Genomic DNA, 20,153 nt, shown 5'->3' on the forward strand with positions numbered 1-20,153 from the left:
TTGGGGGACTAGAGAGAATGGAGGGGCTGGGAAGGATGGGCAGAGCGGGGGTGGGGGGTGCAAGGGGCTGGGAGAGATGGGGAGAGCAAAGGGGGCTGCATCTTTGGCTGGAATGCAACTGACACCCCCCCACCCCGAGAACAAGGCCAGCGCGTGCAGTGCATGCTGGGAAACGGGCAGCTCCTTGCACCTGCAGCTGGGCTGCGCCTTGTTCTCCTGCCAAGGCTGCTTCAGGAGTGGGAGGGGCGGGGGGAGCAGGAGGACAGGAGAGGTCAGGGATGTGGGGGAAGGGAAGGGCAGAGAACAGAAGAAAGGGACGCGTGTGTTGCGGGGGTGTCAGGCAGCCAGAGAAGGGGAGGGAGCTGCAGGGAGGGAGGCGTCTGGCCGGGGGTAGATGAAGAGTGGGATCGGGGGGGGGGGAGCAGGGGTACAGAGCACAAGGACAGGAAGGACAAAGCAGGAGATGGGGGAGGAAAATGAAGCCCTTTCCAGTGCTCAGTGGGGGAGGGATTCTTGAGCCAACACGGAGGGCGGGGGATTATGGCCTTTCCACCATTGACTCGGGGGGGGGGTACATGGCCCTCCCACCACCGGCCTTGGGAAGGAAGATGCTGGCAGGGGCAAGGCCGCTCCCCACTTCCGCAGGAGAGAGCACATGGCCTGAGGCTGGGAGAACCTGGCCCCAGAGCTCTCTGGCAGCCCAAGGGGATGGAGGGGAGCCCGGGCCTCACCCCTCGGAGAGGCAGCTCTGGATGCCCCCCGGCCCCTGCAGGGAGCTGGGAACCGTTTCCTGAGTCAGCTTCCTCCACCTGCAGCTCAGCATCCTCCCCCATGGCCGTGGGGCGCTGGCGGTATGTGGGGGGGAGGGGGATAATCAGCCAGGTGCCTGCCTGAAGCCTGCGCTCACGGACACGTCAGCACCTTGCCCGCCGGAGGGATGGTGGCCGGCAGCTCCCAGCGTGGCCTTGATGGGACCCACAGCAGCTGTGTTTGTGGGGATGTTGTTCAGAGACACGCTCTCCCAGTGGGGGTGGTGAGGCATCGATCCCAGGCCAGGATTGGGCCCCAAGTCCATCTCCCTTCCAGGACCTTTGCACCATTCAGCTCTGCTCCCTGTCCCGCAGCATGAGGACAAGGGAGGAGATCGCAAGTGCGCCCTTCCCCCAGCCACACACCATCAACCCCTGGAACTCACCGCTGCAGGATGTCACTGGGGCGAGCAGCATGCAGGGCTCCATATAAAGAGGAGCACAGCAGAAGTCTTCTTTAAATGGGCTTCCCTGACCATCTGTCTGTATCCACCTGCTGTCTCTTGTACTTAGGTCGTCAGCTCCTTGGGCAGGGCCATCTTTTTGTTCTGTTTGTGGGGTCCTGGTCCGTGACTAAGGTTCCTAGGTGCTACCCCAATACAGATTAAATCGTAAATAATAATAATCCATAAACCGCTTGCAGGCCTCAGCAAGAGCTCTTCTTAGCCCTAGAAAATCCAGGGACAACATCGCCTCCTGCTAGGCACCATGTACTGGCACCTTATCTGTTAACTACCTGGGTTTACACAGGCATCTGTTCTGCCGGCACCCTTGTAACAGTGCTATCTAACAAGAAGGGATCGGGCATTTCCCACAAAGAACAGCCCCTGCAGGGACACTGGCTAAGGGAAATCGCCATGACTCCCAGTCCTCATGCTTCAGAGCAGATGCTCAGGGAGGGTCAGGAAGGGATTTCCTCCCATGGGGAGAGCACTGCAGTTTTTTAAAGCCGTATGGAGTGTCTGGCACTGGCTGCTCTTGGAAGCTAGATGTATCAGTGGAGTGTTTGCAGCCCGTTTTCCAGACAGAGAGGAATGCAGCCTTCTTGGATTTCAACCTGGCACCACATTGATGGAATTGGGGAGTTTATACAGATCATTGGTCCCTGCCTTTTAAATAACAGGGAAGCAGAGACTATTTTATATAGTTATTTATCATAGCACCAAGAAGATCCAACTAAGGTCGGGGCTCCATTGTGCAAGGTGCTGTATATAAAAGTTAATAAGAGACAGCCCTTACCCCGGAGAGCTTACAATCTAACCAGCCCAGACCTAGGAAGGATTGTTATCCCCGTTTTACAGATGGGGGAAACTGAGGCACACAGCAATGACGTGACTTGCCCAGGGCCACACAGGGAGTCAGGGGCAGAGCCAGAAATTGCTCCCATATCACCTGCATTCCAGCCCCGTAGCCTGTCCACACAACCACCTTCCCGTCTCACTAAATCACTGCAGATCCAGGTGCTAACAGGGGATGGGGGATGCACCTTTAGTGAGCGACCCTCTGACTAATCAGACCCTGTGTTGTTTCTCTGTACACGGCACACTGAAGAGACAGGGCCCTGGCCCTGTGGCTCAGCACGCAATGGGTTAAAGTTGTATGGTGTTTGTTGGGGGTCTGGGAGCCAAACCTCCGGGAGCAGCTGTTCCCAGCCCCTGTTTTGGCTGCTTGCCAACCTTGTAGAGCTGCAGACTCCAGTCCTCAATGTTCAAGGGGAAAGGCTCCCCGGAGACACACCCATCCTCTCGCCCCAAACTCCCAAGCCACTGGGCATCAGCCAGGCTGGGTGTAGGTGATATGGCATGTTCCCCCTCCCCCGCCCAAGGGCCCCCAGCTGGAGAGAGGGATGCAATGAAAGGAGGTGTGTTGCGGGGGGAGGGGGAGGGAACTTGACACCTCCTCTTTGCATCCCCCTTCCCCAGAGGGGATCTGAGCCCTCCCAGGGACAGGAGGTGAAGAACTCTGAGATAGAGCTGGATTTCCACATGTCAGGGGAGTTGGGATCCAGGAGTCCGGTTTAGGCCAGATCAGCGATAGGGAAGGAATCCCTCCCTCCCTCCAAGCGCATAACAGGGACGAAAAGTGGGGGGCATGGCTTCCCCACAGCCCTGAGCAGGGCTCACCCACGATGCTGGTGTGCAGTGATTAACCCCCTGCCCCTTTCACAAGGGCTTGAAATTAACTCTGTGTGTCAATTGCAGCTCCCATTAGGGGACCCTGGGGGTGTAGAGAGGAGCCCACGCTGACTGCAGGAGAAGTGTATGTGCTGGACCCAGGAGTCCAGGGGGACCCTGCCTTCTAAACAAGCCCCTCTTCTCCCCAGACGCAGACAGCCGCCAGGCTCTCACTGCAGCCTGTTCTCCTGCCAGGAGTGAAGAGCAGAAGGTGCCGCTGTAAACACCAGGCGATCCGGTGTCGGACACACATTCCACAGGCCTGGCGTCACAGCCCGGCTCGGCCCCCTGCGACCAGCCCCACGGAGGGAGCGCGCACCCCGACTTCGGCCAGGTGGCACCGGCTGCTTGCCGATGGCGTGGGAAGACATCGCAAGAGCTGCCCGCCTGGAGGCAGGCTCAAGGCACTGAGATGGGAACATTTGGGCAGGACCCACAGCGGCAGACCCAGCGGCGCCAGCCCCGGGGGCTGCCCAGGGGAAAGAGCAAAGGAGTCGGCGGCCCTGTAATGCCCAAAGCACTTCATGAGCACTCGCTAATTAAGCCACCTTTTGCATTCGCTGGGCCTCCCGGAAGGTTGCCCCTCTTTGGGGGTGCTCGGCCATTTCTGGGGGCGCAGGCTGGTGACCCAGTCGCTGCAACAGCTCCACCACCATGGTAACCACAGCATCTGCCTTTCACCTTCAGCTCAGCCGAGCTGCCTGGTAAGACCAGCCCAGCTCCCAGGGGACAAAGACCCCACTAGGATGGGGGCTTATCAGGCCTCCTCGCTGGGATCTGGTGAATGCACCATGGGGACTGAACTCCCCTCTCCTCCACCAGCCAGGGGTCCCTCCAGGGCAGGGCAGGGCAGGATATTTTCACTAAACACAGCCTGGCTGAGGGAGCGGGGGGGGCGGGGGGCAGCAGTGCTGCCCGATTTGTACCATAATACAAATAACTAAGCGCTCCCCTGTCCAGTCTTGCGGAAGTGGGTGGCTGCCTTTCATCGCTTGTTGAACGCTGCCCCCTCGCCTCTCCCCCCAGCTACTGCAGGCTCCTGCGGACACGAGCACCGCCCGGGGAGATCTTTCCAACTTCATTTCCAGTTTTCTGAGGGTTGCTTTATTCCAAGGCAGACCCAGTCCCTGCGATCCCCTGGGCGGACGACTCGAGCTCTGAGATGCTCTCGGTCCCGTGTGGATGTCAGGAACAATAAGATTCCGCCCTTCTACAGCACTTTCCACCCTAGGATCCTGTTGGGCTTCAGATACATAAATTTAGCCCACAGGACCTCCCGCCAGCATTTTGTAGATGGGGAAACTGAGGCACAGCAAGATTTAAGACCAGTATTTTCCAGCCTGGGTGCCTCAGGTTAAGCGCCCAATCAAAGGGTCTGATTTGCAAAACTAGTGCGCACCTGTAGCACCCACAGACTTCACTGGCATTGTGGATACTCGGCACCTCTGCCAATCAGGTCACTTACGCAGCTAAACATGGATCCCGGGGGCCTAGTCTTAGACATCCAAGATGGACAGTGTTGAGCGAAGTGACCTGCCCACTGTCACATAGCAAGTTTGGGGCTAAGCCAAGAATGGAACCCGGATAAGCAGAGCCCCTTAACCACAAGCCCATCCCGCCTGCATTAGAGATCCCAGGGGAGCAGCCGTTTGCACTTCTCCTTGCATTGCTGCACAGCATTGCTGGGCCCACCCCCCCAGAAGTGGCTGCATTTCAGTGGGGCTGTGCTGCCAGAGTGCGGTGGGAGGAGGGGCTCCAGGCACAGCACGAGTGGGTTATTCTGACCCTCTCCCCCTCACTCTGCAAAAGAGGACGGGGAGCAGCAGATGTGGGAGGATGGAAGGAAGGGGCAGGACCTTTGGGATGTGCCCGGGGGGATTCTCAGGATGGGGTTAAGGGCCTTACCAGGGGGGTTAGGGTCCTTTCCCCACACCCTAGAGGTGGAAGGGAAATCAGCTTCTCTATAAGGACCAGAGACAACAGAGACCCTAAAACACCTCTGCCATCCCCTTTGCCCGCTGCCCTACCTGCTGTTCTCCAGCCCAGCTGTACATGGCCCTGGTGTGGGGGCTCCCACCCCTTATGAGATGACCCCCCCCAGCCACCGATCCCAGCTTCAGGAAGTGCTTCCATCAACTCCACCAAAATACAGGATCAGAGCAAGAGCTGGACACCAGAGGGAGCCACGCCAGCGAGAACGTGCAAGGGAGCCCAAGCCAGCCCCGGGCCTAGGGCTGCCCAGGGCATGGCTAATTCCAGAGAGGGGGCACTGGGCTCCCCCGTGGTGCATGGACATGCAAGTGGGGCGCTCAAGGGTGCAGCAAGGGGCAGGTGGGAAGGTTTGTCTACACAGGGAAATGCCAAAGTAGAATAAATACCCCAGAATAGAGTCACTTGTCCTGTGGAACAGTGGCCACGTGTGGGGGGAGTTAGAATTATTTTGCTATAGCTCTGCAGTGTTTCTCCATGGAGACAAACCTTGAGGGTCAAGGGGGAAGAAGACCACCCCCCCAAAAAAAGATCCCCCCCAAAATGGGCTCATAGAAAGTTTCTGATTATCCTCCCAGCTAACCCACCCTGTCCCCTCAGTCCTGGGGCCACCGCCCCTTGCAGAGGGGACTCTGGGAGAGTAGAAACAAGCAGCAGGGAGCATCTCCTTGCTGGCGTCAGCATCGTCCCACGGCGCCCACCTCACCTGGGCATCTCACAGCCCCTTTCCCTCACCCATGAAGCCATGCCTCTGGAAGGGACCCATCCACCCCCACCCCGAAACACAGCCAGCTCTGGGGTGGAGCAAGGCAGCTGTTGAACAGCCGCACAGCAAAGCTACAGAAGAGCAGGGGGATGGCACATGGAGGAGGCGGCTGCATGCAATGGGGGTGGGGAGGCATGTCGGGTGCAGAATGGACCTGGCGGAGTTATCCTGGCTGTGAGCTCTTGCGTGAACACTCGCCGCATGGGGCCAGGGATCTGTAGTTATCAGCCAGAATGGGGTCAGGATACTTCCACAATGCGAAGTTTTAGCCTTGTGAATAAGGCCCCGGACAGGGGCTCAGGAGACCAGGGTTCTAGCCCCCAGCACTGCCACCAGTTCTGGCCGTGGCCATGGGCAAGACACTCGCTCGCTGTGTGCTTCCGTTTTCTCAGCCATCTTTCTCTCCCCTTTGTCCATCTAGACCACGAAAGGAGGGGCTGGCTGGGCCTGTGCAGCGCCGAACACAACAAGGCCCTGATTTCTACCGGAGCCTCTGGGCATCATTCAGCCAAGGGATATTTACATGGCAGGCCTAGCCTTAGGAGGCGGGCACTGGTGACCACAGCGCTTCCCCATCTCTCTGCTCCGTTGTGACATATCCCTCCCGCACACCCGCGTTTAGAGCAGCTGAGACGTCCCCAGCCCCCCTGGTCTGGCTGGGTCACGGATTTTCCACGTTTCTCTGGCTAAAGGCGTTCGCCGGTGCGGGAGTGGGTGGTGGATATCAGGCTATTTCGTCTCTTACCATAACCCCCCCGCTCCCCCATGGGTGACATCCCAACCGTCACCGCAGTAACCAGCCACGATGCCGCCCCTCCAAGGACTCCAGGTGAGGGCCTGGCAAACCATCTCGGAAACCCAGCTGCTGCTAAGGCAAGGGCCGGAGGCGCAGCTGCTCTGCCAAGCCTGGATTCCCCTTTAACGAGCTCGTCCGGCCCCTCCTCTCTGCCCGCCCCCAGGTTGTGGAGCCTTGAGCCCATGTCTTGGGTATCCAATCGGCAGGCGATGGGGAGAGCAAGCCCCTGCCTGCATTATAAGAGGTTTGCAAGTGCTCTGCCTTGAGCACAGTGAGTGGAGCTCGGAGAAAGAGCCGGGGGGGACTAGGGGGTGGGAGAGGGACTGGGGCGGATGGAGCCTTCAGCCAGCAGGAGGGCACAGGGAGACAACCTGAGCTACTTCATAGAGGATCCAGGCACCGGGACGCTGTACAGGAGGGGCCAGCTCTTGGGAAAGGTACCTTTTTTCCCCACTTTCAAGCTGTTCTGGGAAGCCAATTCCCCCCAGGGTGTCGGGGGGCAGAGTCAGTGTGCGCATCTGATGGAGACAGTGCTACTTCTGTACTTCTCTAGCACCTGCCACTGGACGCTGGCCATGGACTAAACTCATCCAGCCCCCCTTCCCCGCGGGAGGTAGGCAAGTCATTGTGATCGCCAGTTTCGATGGGGGGAACTGGCAAGGGGGCGGGCTATTTGCCCAAGGTCATCTAATCAGTGACAGAGCTGGGAATAGAACCCAGGAGTCCTGATGCCTACCCCCCCTTCCCCTGTTGGATCCACTGGACACCATTCCCTTCTGAGAGCTGGGAGTAGAACCCAGGAGTCCTGATGCCTACCCCCCCTTCCCCTGTTGGATCCACTGGACACCATTCCCTTCTGAGAGCTGGGAGTAGAACCCAGGAGTCCTGATGCCTACCCCCCCATTCCCCTGTTGGATCCACTGGACACCATTCCCTTCTGAGAGCTGGGAGTAAAACCCAGGACTCGAACCCCAGGCCCCGCCCTGCTGCTCTCACTGGCCCCCACCACTGAGCTGCAGCAGGCCACGGGCTGATTCGGGAGACTCAGCTGAGCCGAGGGCTAACTGGCACAGCCTGATCCCGAGCCCATGGGGTGCAAAAGCAGCCGCAGATTAGCAGGGAGCCGCGCTCACAGCCGGGGGCTGCCAGACCTGCCCTCGCTCCTCGGGTTCTGGAAGCCGCTTCTCCCACGTTGGCCGGCAGCCACTTACCAGGGAGAAGTTACAACTCATGAGTTGCTGGGGGCTCTTCCCAGCTCCTCCTGGGTGCAGAGGGAGCCCCGCTCCTTACCCTCCCTAATACCCTGGGCCCGATCCTCCATCACACTGTACCATCGCTTACACCCGTGCAAACTGCAACCCCATCAGGGGCAGCTGTCTACACCTACTTCGCTCTGATGCCAGTGACCCGGGAATCAAAGAACTTCCTACTGTGGCCGGCTCACGACAAGTCTGCCAAGGGAAACCCCGAGCACTTAAAGTTACCCTGGACTAGGGTGACCAGATGCCCCAATTTTATAGGGACAGTCCCAATATATGGGGCTTGGTCTTATATAGAGTCCTATCCCCCCCCACACACACACCCCCGCCCTGATTTTTCACACTTGCTGGTCACCCTACCCTGGGCGGAGCAGCCTAAAGCACCGGTCAGGGCCCTGCTCCGTGCTGTTGCTGCAGGCCCTGGGCACCAGAGGCTGGGATGGCCCAGGGCAGCACGGGGTGCCCAGCCCGACTCAATGCCGCTCCCCCATGGGCCTGCTAGCCCACGCCCGGAGAGCAGGGCTTGCGCCCCACTGGTGCTGCTGCAGTGCCCACCCCCCAGACAAAGCCTCGGTCTCACAGCCCCCGTGATGAGGAAACTGAGGCACAGTGAGGGGTTAGCCATCCAGTGGTGCTGCAAATTTTTACAGTGGAGGTGCTAAAGGTGGAAACCATGGTTACCAGCATCCTCACAACTCCTCCTTGCGCGCAGGGAGCTTTCGGCCGGTGCTACAAGTTCACGGACACGTCCACCGGCAAGGTCTACGCTGTCAAGATCGTCCCCCAGTCCCGCATCTCCCAGCTGGAGAGTAGGGGGAAGGTGAGCCAGGGGCTACTCCCATAGGGTGGGGTGGGGAGGAAGCACCTAGCACTGGCCAGGCGAGCCTGGAGGTCATGCCCCCTCCTCCCCACACCCTTCTTATCATCCCCCCAGAGGAGCAATTGGCTGCAGCTGGGCCCTGTTCTGCCTTCTCCCAGCTGGGCTGCCTATGCTGGGCAGACACCCATGAACTACGGGAAAGGTTAATTAACCCTTTCCTTGCCAGCACCCGGGGCTCGACTATACCCCTCCCCCAGCCAAGCCCCATTCCCGCGCCCCCTCACCCCGTACCTCAATCTTGGGGGTGGTGGGGGATAAACCCCAGGGCAAACAAAAAAGCCCCCCTCCCTCCGCAGACTCTCCACTTTCCTCTTGTTCTCACCATCCCCAAGCCCCGGGGTGTCGCCCAGCCCCCAGCTGAGACACGGTCTCTGAGTATCACAGAGCAAACCACGGGCCATGCAGAGATGAGCCGCAGCCTCCAACGTCAGTGCAGGGTGCAACCGCTTCTCATTCCTCCACGTGGGGAGGCCATTGCGCCTGAGCACCGAAGATTGAGAGCGTTAACCCTGGTGGCCCACCCTGCGGGTAACCACAGCCTGATCGTCTCCATCCCCCCTGCAGCTTCGTTCAGGGTCCAGAAATTCCCCGTCTGCCTCTATCGTGTGACTCGGCTGTTGCGAGATGCCGGTCACATTCCACCGCAGAGCCAGCTGCATTTTGGTGGCAGAGGCGTGATTTCCCTGGCGCACACCGTCTGCCAACTGCTTGGCATCCCTTAGGCCCCTTGCCCGAGAGATATGTCAGATCTCGTTAAAGCCTTGGTCTTGCTGTCATTTTACCAGCTCATGTTGGCATCAACCAAAAAGCATGAATGCTCTGAGCTAGCTGGGTTCTGACTCTAATGAAATGGCCGGTGGTGGGTGGGTATGCACAGCTGCCACCTATGGGTGGGATCTGAACTGCATAGCTGTGTATCATAGGCCCTATACTGCTAGCAGCTAATGGGGTTTCTCCTATCGCTCCAGTAGCTTTGGGAGGAGCGGAATGACCCCTACTGCTGTCGTAAAGTTCCCAGGGGCTGTGAGTGCAACGCTGACAGCTGCGAAACTCCGAGCTGGGCACGAGGACCCAGGATCCGCAGGCCCAGCCGGGGAGCAGTGTGCGTGTGCGTTTTCCACAGCGCTGTATGATTCTAGCTGACTCCAGCGCTTCGGGCTCGTGACTGGTTTCTCTTGCTCTTTGTGCATGTCTGCAATTCTCCTCCCGCAGGTCGAGAGGGAAATCGAGCTGCACAGCCACCTGAACCATCGGCACGTCGTGGGCTTCCACCGGCACTTTGCTGACCGGGGCAACATCTACATGCTCCTGGAGTACTGCAGCCGCAAGGTGAGCCGAGCCGAGCCAAGGCGCTGGGCCCCGGATCTCATCAGGGAAGGGAGCAAAGAGATACCTAGACTCAGAACCTCCAAGGTGTTTGCACTCTTAACTTCCGTTGAAATCCAGGGAAGTTAGGAGCCTACATACATTTGGGGCCATAATAAATTGGGCGTCTCTCCTGATTCTTTTCCAATCCTCTGGTGCCTGCAAATCTGGCTTGAAAATATGAGACCAGCCTTTATCTGGCTTGCAGCACGCCGCGAGAGGCCTGTTTGACTAGCGTTGCGGGAGGCAGCCTGGGCTAGAGCAGAGAAGGTGCTGGGATTCTGGAGCTCTGGGGTCTGTTCCCTCTCTGCCTGTGATCTACTGTGTGTGACCTCGAGTGAGTCACTTTCCCCTCCTTTCCACCCTTTGGGCTTAGTGGGCCACCCAAGCTGGTGTCACTTAGAGCAGTCCTTAGGCTGCTCTAAATTACCCTGGGGCAGTGGAAGATTTCCTGGGAACAGCCGAGGAGTCACTCCAAACACAGCTATATATATGGCTGCTCCCTTCGGATTGAAAGGGACAGACGTGCTTATTCTTCAGGGCCGACTTTTTAGTCCACTAAGTGAAGGGTGGGGCAGCTTTCCGAGGCGATACGACAGTAACTAACCTGCCTCTAGCAGCTCCACTGACCCTCCGACAAGCAGAGACAGGCTGGAGCCATGAAAGTCAGGCCCAGATGTCGAGCGCCCGAGAGTCAGAGGGGGGGGATGGGTTTGACTCAAGCCCCTCCGCCTCCCCCTCCCCGATCCAATCTGTCCCCAAAAGGCTGGGCGGGGGGTTACCAGCACCTTGGACCATGCTGCCGATCGGAGGCTTGTGTGCTGTGCTGGACCCAATCTGTCGCTGAGCTGTTTCCTCTCCCCATCCCCAGTCCCTTGCCCACATCCTGAAGGCCAGGAAAACGCTGACGGAGCCAGAGGTCCGATATTACCTGAGGCAGATCGTGGCGGGGCTGTGCTATCTCCACCAGCAGGGCATCATCCACCGCGACCTCAAGCTGAGTATGTGGCTCGGGCCGGCGGCAACGAGCCGGGGCTGGCTGGAGCACAGGGGGACGCCGGGGCGGGAGGGGGGATCCCCAAAGGGTGCAGGGGGAGAGACCTCACCAGTGTTGCTTACACGTCGCCCTCTGATGCTGGGCAGGTGCCCGTGGCAAAGCGGCTGGCAGAGGGAACTGGATTCCGCCCCACCCCTCCAGAGTCCTCGCCTAGACATGCTATGGGACTTGGCTGCAGTGGGGAAGGCACCCCATGGGGACAGGAGGGCAGTGTTGCCTAGTAGTCGCAGCCAGGGCTTTGGGAGCAGGACTCCTGGGCTCTATGCCGCGCTTGGGAGGTGCAGTGGGTTGGAGTGTGGGGAGGCCCGGGGGGGTGGGGGTGGGGGGTTGGAACTCCTGGGTCTTCTTTCCAACTCTGAGGCGTGTGGAGCAGGTTGCTGGGTGCCAGGACTCCTGGGTTCTGGTCTCAGCTCTGGGAGGGTGGCCCTATAGGTTGGGGGAGAGGAGGGAAGGGGCTGGGAGTTGGGGCACCTGGGTCCTCTCTCCAGCCATGAGAAGCATTGAGCTGGTTTTGGGGTGCCAGGATTCCTAGGTTCTGGTCCTGGTTCTGGGAATCTGGTCCAACTGGTGTGGGGAACAGAGGAACAGTGGTGGCTGGGAGTCAGGACTTCTGGGTTCTTTTTCCAGCTGTACTTGAGGCAGGTCACGTCCTTCCCCTTCCTCTCAGCTCCCGCACTGGGCAATGAGGAGATGGGACTGAGCTCCTAGAGGCTCAGACCCTTGGATTGCTTGATCTCTGCCTTACAGCAATGCAGCACCAGGGGTCCCCAAATCCATCTTCCTGGGGACCCTTTCAATCCTTTAAGCCCTGAGCAGCAGTGAAGGAGTTAATGGCCCCTGTGCCCTTCACCTTGGCCTCTGAGACCCCACCCGAAGGGGGCTGGGGGCTGGAGAGGGGTTATAAATACACCAGGAGCGCGTCTGGCCGTCTGGCTTGTTGGGAGTAAATGCCACCAGCGTGACTTCATGCTTCTGAATGGGAGCCCGGGAGCCAGCTCTCCATGTAGGGGCTGCCCCGTGGAGGGGGAGATTCGTGGGGACCCCCAGATGCGGCCTCTCTCCCTGACACGCACACAGCTGCCCCCTGCCGAGCAGCCTCTGTCTGCTGGGCTGGGGAGGGCCTCCTGCCTGTGATTTATTGCTCCCATGGGGCACATACAAACCGCCAGGGCTACTGAGGAGGCCCTGTCCAGAGCCTTCCCCTGAACAATGGGCTACTCCTGTCTCCACAGCTGCTTGAGCTGCTGTACAGAAATATGTCGACACAGACAGCCCCGCATACGCCCCCTTCCATGCTCCCTTCTCCCCTGCAGCATGGTCTAGTGGCTAGAGCCTGGGAGCCAGGACACCGTTCCCAGCCTTGCTACTGATTCCTTGTGTGATCTGGAGCCATTCCATGCCTCAGTTTCCCCACCTGCAAAGGGGGGTGACTCTGGCCCTGTGACTGGAAAGCTGCCTGGAGTGCGCTCAGCGGCTGACCTCTCTTCACCCCACAGGTAACTTCTTCCTCACGAAGAATATGCAGGTGAAGATCGGGGACCTGGGGCTGGCGACGAGAGACGAGCAGGCCAGCCAGAGACGGGGGTAAGTGCTGGCCCAGCGCAGCCTGCAGCCCTCGCCGGGGCGCTCTGCGGATTCACCTCCCGTTCCTTTTCCCCTACAGCGTGGTGTGTGGGACGCCCAACTACCTGGCCCCCGAGGTGATCGCCAAGAAGGGGCACTCCTTCCAGTCCGACATCTGGGCCCTGGGCTGCATCATGTGAGTGAGGCACCAGGCTGCAACTGGGCAAATGCCTCCGAGCGGGGTGGGCCGGGCCGGGTCGGTGGGAAGGGAATGGGATACGGGGCATCAGCTCCAACCCAGCCCCAGCGTGGGGAACAGGCTGGTTCAATGGGGTGGGGAATGGGACACGGGGCATTTTGACTCTTCGGGGCACCAGCTCTGATCCAGCCCCAGGGCAGGGGAATGGCTGGTTCAGTGGGGTGGGGAATGGGATATGGGGCTTTTTGACTCTTTGGGGCACCGGCTCCAACCCGGCCCCAGGGGGAATGGCTGGTTCAGTGGGGTGGGGAATGGGACACTGGGCCTTTCCCCTCTAGGGAATGCTCTGATTGGCCGCTTGTGCCCGCCTTGGTGCACTGGGAAGTGTCTGATTGGCTGCCTTCCCTCGCCCCAGGTACACGGCTCTGACAGGCTGCTCCCCCTTCGAGATCACCCACAAGCAGGAGATGTACCAGTGCATCCGGGAGGGCCGGTACCCTGCCCCCAACCACCTCTCGCCCGGCGCCAGGAAGCTGATCGGCCGCCTGCTGGCGCCCCGCCCCTCGGAGCGGCCCAGCCTGGAGGAGGTGCTGGAGCACGAATTCTTCACCCAGGTGCGGGCGATGCAGGGGCGGGCGAGTCGCTCCGGGCACTATAGATGGCAGGCACCCATCCCGAGCGGCGCTGCGACCCCGTGTGCCAGGTCGCGATGCCGCTTGCTCGGATTTAAGACGGGTGCTGCGCGTACACTGGGGGAGCCGGGCCCAATTGCTGGGCATGCGCTTGCACCCGCGAACCCCGTCTAGGCGCCCAGGGTGGGCGTGCACCTGTGCTGCCCTGTCTTAGAAAGAATGCCACCTCCCCTGGCCCCCAGCCCCCAGAAGGGTCCCGTACCCTTAGCTCAGCTGCAAAGAGCAGCGGCCGGCCCTGGAGCAAACCAAAGCCAAGAGGATCCAGGTTCTTGCACCCAGCCCCCAACACAGTGCCCCAAGTCCCTGGGCTGGTGCTCCAACCTCTCCAGCCCCTCTGGGTTACTTCCGCCATCCCTGGCCTCTATGGCCCCTTCTAGCCCTGGTGCCCGTATGGACCGTGGGGTCCTTGCCCTGCCTCCTCCATGGCACCAGCATGCGGTACGGCCGGGAATGGAGTGACGTGGCTGTCGTCTCCCAGGGTTTCACTCCGGACAAGCTGCCGTCCCGCGCCTGCCACTCGGTGCCCGTCTTCGCCCTGCCCAATCCGATCGGCAAGCTCCTGCAGAAGGCGGCCAAGGTGCTGTTCAGGGGGTTGCCGTGCCAGGAGCCCCGGGCAGGTGGGTCAAGTGGCCGCGTCCCCCCGTGCTCTGGGCTGAGCTTGGCAGTGCCCGTGTGGCGTCACGGCTCCGCTGTGTCTCCATCCAGGTAGCCCAGTGCCCGGCGAGGAGCCGGAGAAGCTGACGAGCCAATCCTGGCAGGCTCAGAACCTGCCCAGCACGGAGCAGCACAGCGAGGTAGGAGGGGTCCACGGGAAGGAGGGTGGGGAGGGACCTGGGGGGGTCTGCAGCCCAGCTCCCCCCTCTCACCCGCTGTCCCCGTCTCCCTGCCAGGTGGAAAGAGGCAGTGTCCAGGCTGTGCCATTACCCAAGGGCCCCCACATGTTCTCCATCCATCTGCTCATGACGGGAGCTCTCAGGCCCAGATGCTCCAGTGCCGACTGTAAGTGGATGCCACATTTCCCAGACCGGCCTCTAGCTGTTGGGCTGGAATTTGGGAGGGTTCTAGGCTGGAGACATCCAGGTCCTGATGCCAGCTGGGAGCAGTGTGTGCAGAGCCCCTGCTGGGGATCGGGCCCTGGGGGGGGCTCTGGTTGGGCCCCCACACCAAGGACCTCTCTTGGTCTCTACCTCCCTTGGGAGCTGCCCGGGGAGGCTGCAGCTCACGTGCACTGCGTGGCCAGGGGCCCGGAGCAGCCCCCAATAGGGCCGCCGGGAGCCTGCTGGGCCAGGATCGCTGCAGTACAAGGCCCCCGCCTCCCTAGGGTTGCCAACTGTCTAATCGCACAAACCCAAACACCCTTGCCCCGCCCCCTGCCCCGAGGCCCCTCCCTCACTCTCCCACACCCTCACTCACTTTCACTGGGCTGGGGCAGGGGATTGGGGTGCAGAAGGGGGTGAGGGGTGTGGGCTCCAGGTGGGCGGCGCAGCAGGGCTAAGGCAGGCTCCTTGCCTGCCCTGACCCCGCGCTGCTCCTAGAAGTGGCTGGCACGTCCCTGCGGCCCCTGGGCGGGGCAGGGGTCTCTGCGTGCTGCCCATGTCCTGAGCGCTAACTCCGCAGTTCCCATGCACCGGGAACTGCAGCCAATGGGAGCTGCGGGGGCCGAGCCTGCCTTAGCCCCGCCGCGAGGCCAGACTTTTAGCACCTAAAAACCTCCCGGTTTGGCTTCAGTAGCCTCCGGGAGATAGGGCCTGATTCCGGGAGACTCTTAGCGAAACCGGGAGAGTTGGCAACCCTATGCCTCCCCCTGGTGTGGCCCCCCTGGGTTCCCTCGCTGCTTCCTGTTCGCTGGTTGGGGCAACAGCCCCGCTCATTGCGGGAGGGAGGCCCTCAGGGCAGGAGAGCACATGGGGCTGGCGGGGCAGAGAAATGATCCAGCCACCTGCTGTGCTCACTGGCGGAAGCATTGTCTAGCGGTTCGACGGGGGTGGGGGATCAGGACCCCAGGGTTCTCTCCCTGGCTCCGAGAGGGGAGTGGGGTATAGTGGTTAGATGGGGGGCGGGGATCAGAACTCCTAGGTTCTAGCCCCACCTCTGGCAGGTGTAGTGGTGGGTCTGGAAGGCGGGGGGCAGAGGGGTGCCAGGCTTACAGGGGGTGCCATGCCTGGAGCCCTGATCCCAGCCCGTCTCTGCAGCAGATGCAGGCTGGAGCGTGGGGAGCGCGGTGCAGTCAGTCACCAGGGTGCTGAGCAGCTGCCTGAAGAACATGCCTCTGGGTAAGAGGGAGCCCTGCGCCGGAGACCCACAAACCCCTGCACGCCCAGCTCCATCGTCCCCTGGGCCTTCCTCAGCCCAGGCACCAAGCCCCCCGCGCGAACCTGGCCGGACCCACCCTGGGCCACTGTCCAGCCCATCGGCTGCAGGGGCTAGGACTCCGTGCTGGGGGGTGGGATTGCCCCACAGGGCCTGGCAGTGCCAGGGATTGGGCCGGGCCAGTGGGGGTCTGCTGGGTGGAGGCACACGCTGCTCAGGTTGCCTCCTCCCCCCACCTGCTCTGTCAGGGGCTCTCCCCAGCTGGCTGGGCACCGGGGGCCTGCGAGGGCCCCTGTGCTGGGCCTCAGGCTCCCCTCTTTCTCCTTGCAGCCGAGCACAACCCTGTGCAGCGCCTGGCGCCGCCCGTCCTCTGGGTCACCAGGTGGGTGGATTATTCCAACAAGTATGGCTTCGGCTACCTGCTCTCAGACGGCTCTACGGGCGCCCTGCTCGCTGACGGCACCCACCTAGCCCTCTGCCCGCAGCCCCCGTAGGTATCCCCCGGGCACCCGCCTGGCCCTCTGCCCCCTCCCCTGGGCACTGCCTGGCCACCTCCTCTGGGCACCCGCCTGGCCCTCTGCCCACAGCCCCCGTAGATATCCCCCCGGGCACCCACCTGGCCCTCTGCCCCCTCCCCTGGGCACCTGCCTAGCCCTCTGCCTGCAGCCATCGTAGGTATCCCCTCCGGGCACCTGCCTGGCCCTCTTCACCTTCCCCCGGCCACCCACCTGGCCCTCTGCCCTCTCCTCCGGGCACCTGCCTAGCCCTCTGCCCACAGCCATCGTAGGTATCCTCTGGGCACCCGCCTGGCCTTATGCCCCCTCCCCCGGGCACCTGCCTGGCCCTCTGCCCCCACCTGAGAATCCACCTGGCCCTCTACCTTCCCAGCACCCACCTCAGTACCTGCCTTGCCACCCCTGGAGCCCTCTGCACAGGCAGCCCCACCCCCGCTCAGACACCCACCACCCCGTCTGCCCATGCAGCAGCGGGTACCTCCAATCCCCCCCCAACCCTCTGCTCAGTCCCCCTGACACCCACCTCGCCTGGCACCTGCCCTGGCAGGTCTCTGGGCACCTGGGACACCTGGTGCCTCCTCTCCCGGGGTTCTGCCTGGCGCCCTCCCAGCCCCCAGGCCGCTGCTCCAGCCTCGCGACTTTTTTGTGGCTTCCTTCCAGGCGTGTCTGCTACTGCCCAGGGCGCGGGGAGGCCGTGTCCTTCCCCCGGAGCGACGTGCCCGCCTCCCTGGCCACGAAGATGGGCATCCTGCACTTCTTCTCCCAGTACATGCAGCAGAAGCTGCTGGAGGTGAGGCCCCGGGGCTGGGGAAACCCCGGGGCTGGGCCGGGGGGTGGGGAGGGGGAAGAATCACGGGGCTGGGAGCGCGGGATATGCCGGGGCGGCTGGGGGAGGCCCCAGGGTGCAGTGCCATGGGCAGCACTGGCCCATCCAGCAGTGCTGCCCCCGCTCACCCATCCCCTCTGGGCTGTGCCCGCGTTGCCGGGGGGCGGGGCGGGGGCTGTAAGGGGGAGCCAGGCTCGGTGCCCCCCCGGCCCAGCCAGCTGCCTGACTCTGCTCCTGTTGGCAGGGGGGGAGCGACCCGGCGGGTCCCAGCAGCTCCACGGACGCCCCCTGTCTCCTGTGCTGTGCCAAGTCGGACCGGGCGCTGCTGATGCTCTTCAGCAATGGGACGCTGCAGGTAACCCCCCCCCATCCCCCCCGGCACGCCCTTGAGCCTCTCCCCCGAGCCCCCACTCAGGCCTCTCCTCGTCCGGTGCCCCCCCCGAGCCTCTCCCCCCATCCGCCTGCCCCACGGCTGCTCCCTCCTCTCCCGAGCCTCTCCCCTGATCCTCCCACCCCATGGCTACTCCCCGTCCTTCCCCTCCACCCCGCAGCACCCCACAACCGACATCACACTTCCCCCAAGCCACGCCCCAGGCTCTGGCTCCTCCCACCCAATACAGGGCCTCTGCAGACCTAGGCTGCTCTGGACTATCCAGTGTCACAAGTGAAGTGAGTTTGACGGCCTCAGCTGCATTCCGCCATCCCTGGGGGCTGCAGCACAGCCTGGCCGGGGTGACAGGTCCGGGGCTGGGATAGCAGTGAATGCGGGGCCCCAGAAGGGCTGCAGTCCATGCCCCCCTACCCACACTGCCCCAAGGCCCTCTCCTGGCAGCAGGGCCGGACAGTGGCAGCGGGGGCTGGAAACCCCTGGGGAAAGGGGGGCCTAGGTGCAAGGGCAGCTGGGGGCTGGCAGTCAGGAGGCAGAAGGGTCAGAACTAGAGGGCAAGGGGGAGGGAATGGAGCAGGAGCCCCCACCCTGCAGCCAGAGCTCCCTAAGCTCATGGGGGCTGATCCAATTGTCGGATCCCAGCAGCGGGGGCCACCAGCGGGGCTCCCTGGCCCTCCCCAGTGTGTGTGTAGGGGGAGACTCTGGGGCGGGGGGAGGGGTATTAACCCTCTCCTGGGCCAGGTTCTGTGGGACGCTCCGTCACTCGCCCTCCCCTCTCTGCCCCGCAGGTCAATTTCTATCGCGACCGCACCAAGCTTGTGCTGAGCTGCCCAGGTGGCGGGCACCTCCTGACCTTCATCGACCAGCAGCGCGTCAGTGCCACCTTCCCGCTGGGCGCCCTGGCCGCAGGGGGCTGCACCCCTGCCCTGCGGGAGCGTCTCCAGTATGCCCTCGACATGGCCCACTGCCTATAGCTGCCTCCGCTGCCCCCCCGGGACTCTCCTGCCCCCGGGAGCCAGACCCGCTGCCCAGCACCAGGCGTGGCATGGACATGGACACAGGGCGGCTGAGGTGATGTTGTGGCCCGGGGCAGGCCCATTAGGGCTCTTATGGGACCCAATTTGATGATCAAACCCTACTCCCTGGCTTGGGGGGGTGCTGTGAAGACATGGGTCCTTTCCACTCTGCCCCTCGCTCCCCTGTTTGCCCGATGCTAATGCCGGCCCAGGAGCTTCACCCACTGGCGTCCCCTGAGGATGGGATTTGGGGCGCTGCAAACGGGCCTTGGCCTCTAGGGGTGGCTCCCAAAGGGGAGCTGGAGCAGCGTGTGGCAGGGGCCACCAGGCTGCCTGGAATGGCTGGGGCCAGGCAAACTGGGGAGTTGCCTGCAGGATCCGGGACTGGAGCTGGCCGGGCCTGACTGCTCTGCGCTGGAGGAGGGTGGGGAAGGAGCCTGCTGGGCCAGGCTCCCGCCCAGACTGGAGCCAGGATGGGAAGGGGGCACTGAAAGCCAAGGTTACGTGATGGAGGGAGGTGCTCTGAGGAGGCAAGAGAACCCAGGAGTGCAAATGTGGGAGGTGTGACAGGGTCAGGCCAGATGGCTACAGGAGAGTGATCCTATTGGGATCCAGGAAGTGGGGGGGGAGGGGGCGGAAGCCCATTGCTAAATACCTCCCTCAGTCTAAGGGGAGGATCCACAGGACCTGGAAACCAAGTGATTCCGGGGGACAACTAATGAAATAACAGGGACAGGAGTGCGGTCAAAGGGTCAAACGAAGGGAACCTGATGAGGACACTGAGCAGAGAACCCCAGACAGCACCCAGTGCTCCTCGAAGGCGTCAAGGGAGCCAGTAGACGCCGCCCAGAGGAACTCTGCCCAGATGCATGAACGGACAGAAGGCAGATATATTTGCCCCAGATTAAGCAGTTCCCTTTTCCCTGGGTAAGGAAACAGGGGCAGTTCCAGAACAATCAGGAACGTGCTGGAACCAATTAAGGTAGGCAGGCTAATTAGGATACCTGGAGCCAATTAAGGGGCGTGGGCATGGGCATGCTGGTGCTGCTGCTGCTGGAGGACTGAGGAGTACAAATGTTACCTGGCGTCAGGAGGAAGGTCCTGTGGTGAGGTTAGAGAAGGGGTTAGGAGGAGGCCACGGGAAAATAGCCCAGGGAGTTGTAGCTGTCACAAGAAACACTGTAGACTGCTGTGATCCACAGCGCCCTGGGCCAGGGGTCCCCCCAACTCCCTATTGGATACAGGAGTTGCCCTGGACTGTGGGTCCCACCAGAGGGGAAGGTCCCTGGCCTGTCGCCCGACCCACATGGTGAATCAGCAGAGACGGCGGGGATTGTTCTCCTTCCGTTTCCCCGCACTGGCCAGTGCTGAGGGTAGCTGAGTGAACGGCGGGTTTGAGCCACTAGCCAAAGTGGCCAAACTGAGGGCTGCCGTGGACCTCAGAGGCGAGCAAATCCGCCAATAAGCGCAGGACCCACCAAGGCAGAGGAGGAACTTTGTCACAGACGGGGAGGGAGCTGGCTGGAGGGCGAGTGGCGGAAGGTGAAGG

General features: G+C 61.9%; 1 protein-coding gene across 4 annotated transcripts; it reads left to right on the forward strand.

Annotated features, from left to right (window-relative positions):
- Window positions 1–6,850: 6,850 nt before the first annotated feature.
- On the forward strand, window positions 6,851–19,328 carry PLK5 (polo like kinase 5 (inactive)). 4 transcript variants are annotated; one of them, XM_037885741.2, is made up of 15 exons: window positions 6,851–6,971; window positions 8,506–8,613; window positions 9,886–10,002; window positions 10,910–11,039; window positions 12,592–12,679; window positions 12,759–12,854; window positions 13,273–13,471; window positions 14,028–14,166; window positions 14,255–14,343; window positions 14,440–14,548; window positions 15,742–15,822; window positions 16,190–16,349; window positions 17,035–17,164; window positions 17,445–17,555; window positions 18,377–19,328. In XM_037885741.2, the coding sequence occupies exons 1-15, from the start codon at window positions 6,867–6,869 to the stop codon at window positions 18,560–18,562; spliced, it is 1,848 nt and encodes a 615-aa protein (XP_037741669.1). In that variant the 5' UTR covers window positions 6,851–6,866; the 3' UTR covers window positions 18,563–19,328. The 4 variants fall into 4 exon arrangements, with proteins under 4 accessions (XP_037741669.1, XP_037741670.1, XP_043391773.1 ...); XM_037885742.2 differs by having other exon boundaries at window positions 16,190–16,241; XM_043535838.1 differs by lacking the exon at window positions 15,742–15,822.
- Window positions 19,329–20,153: the final 825 nt, after the last annotated feature.

The sequence above is a fragment of the Chelonia mydas genome, chromosome 25 (genome assembly GCF_015237465.2).
Source record: "Chelonia mydas isolate rCheMyd1 chromosome 25, rCheMyd1.pri.v2, whole genome shotgun sequence".
Classification (NCBI taxonomy): domain Eukaryota; kingdom Metazoa; phylum Chordata; order Testudines; family Cheloniidae; genus Chelonia; species Chelonia mydas.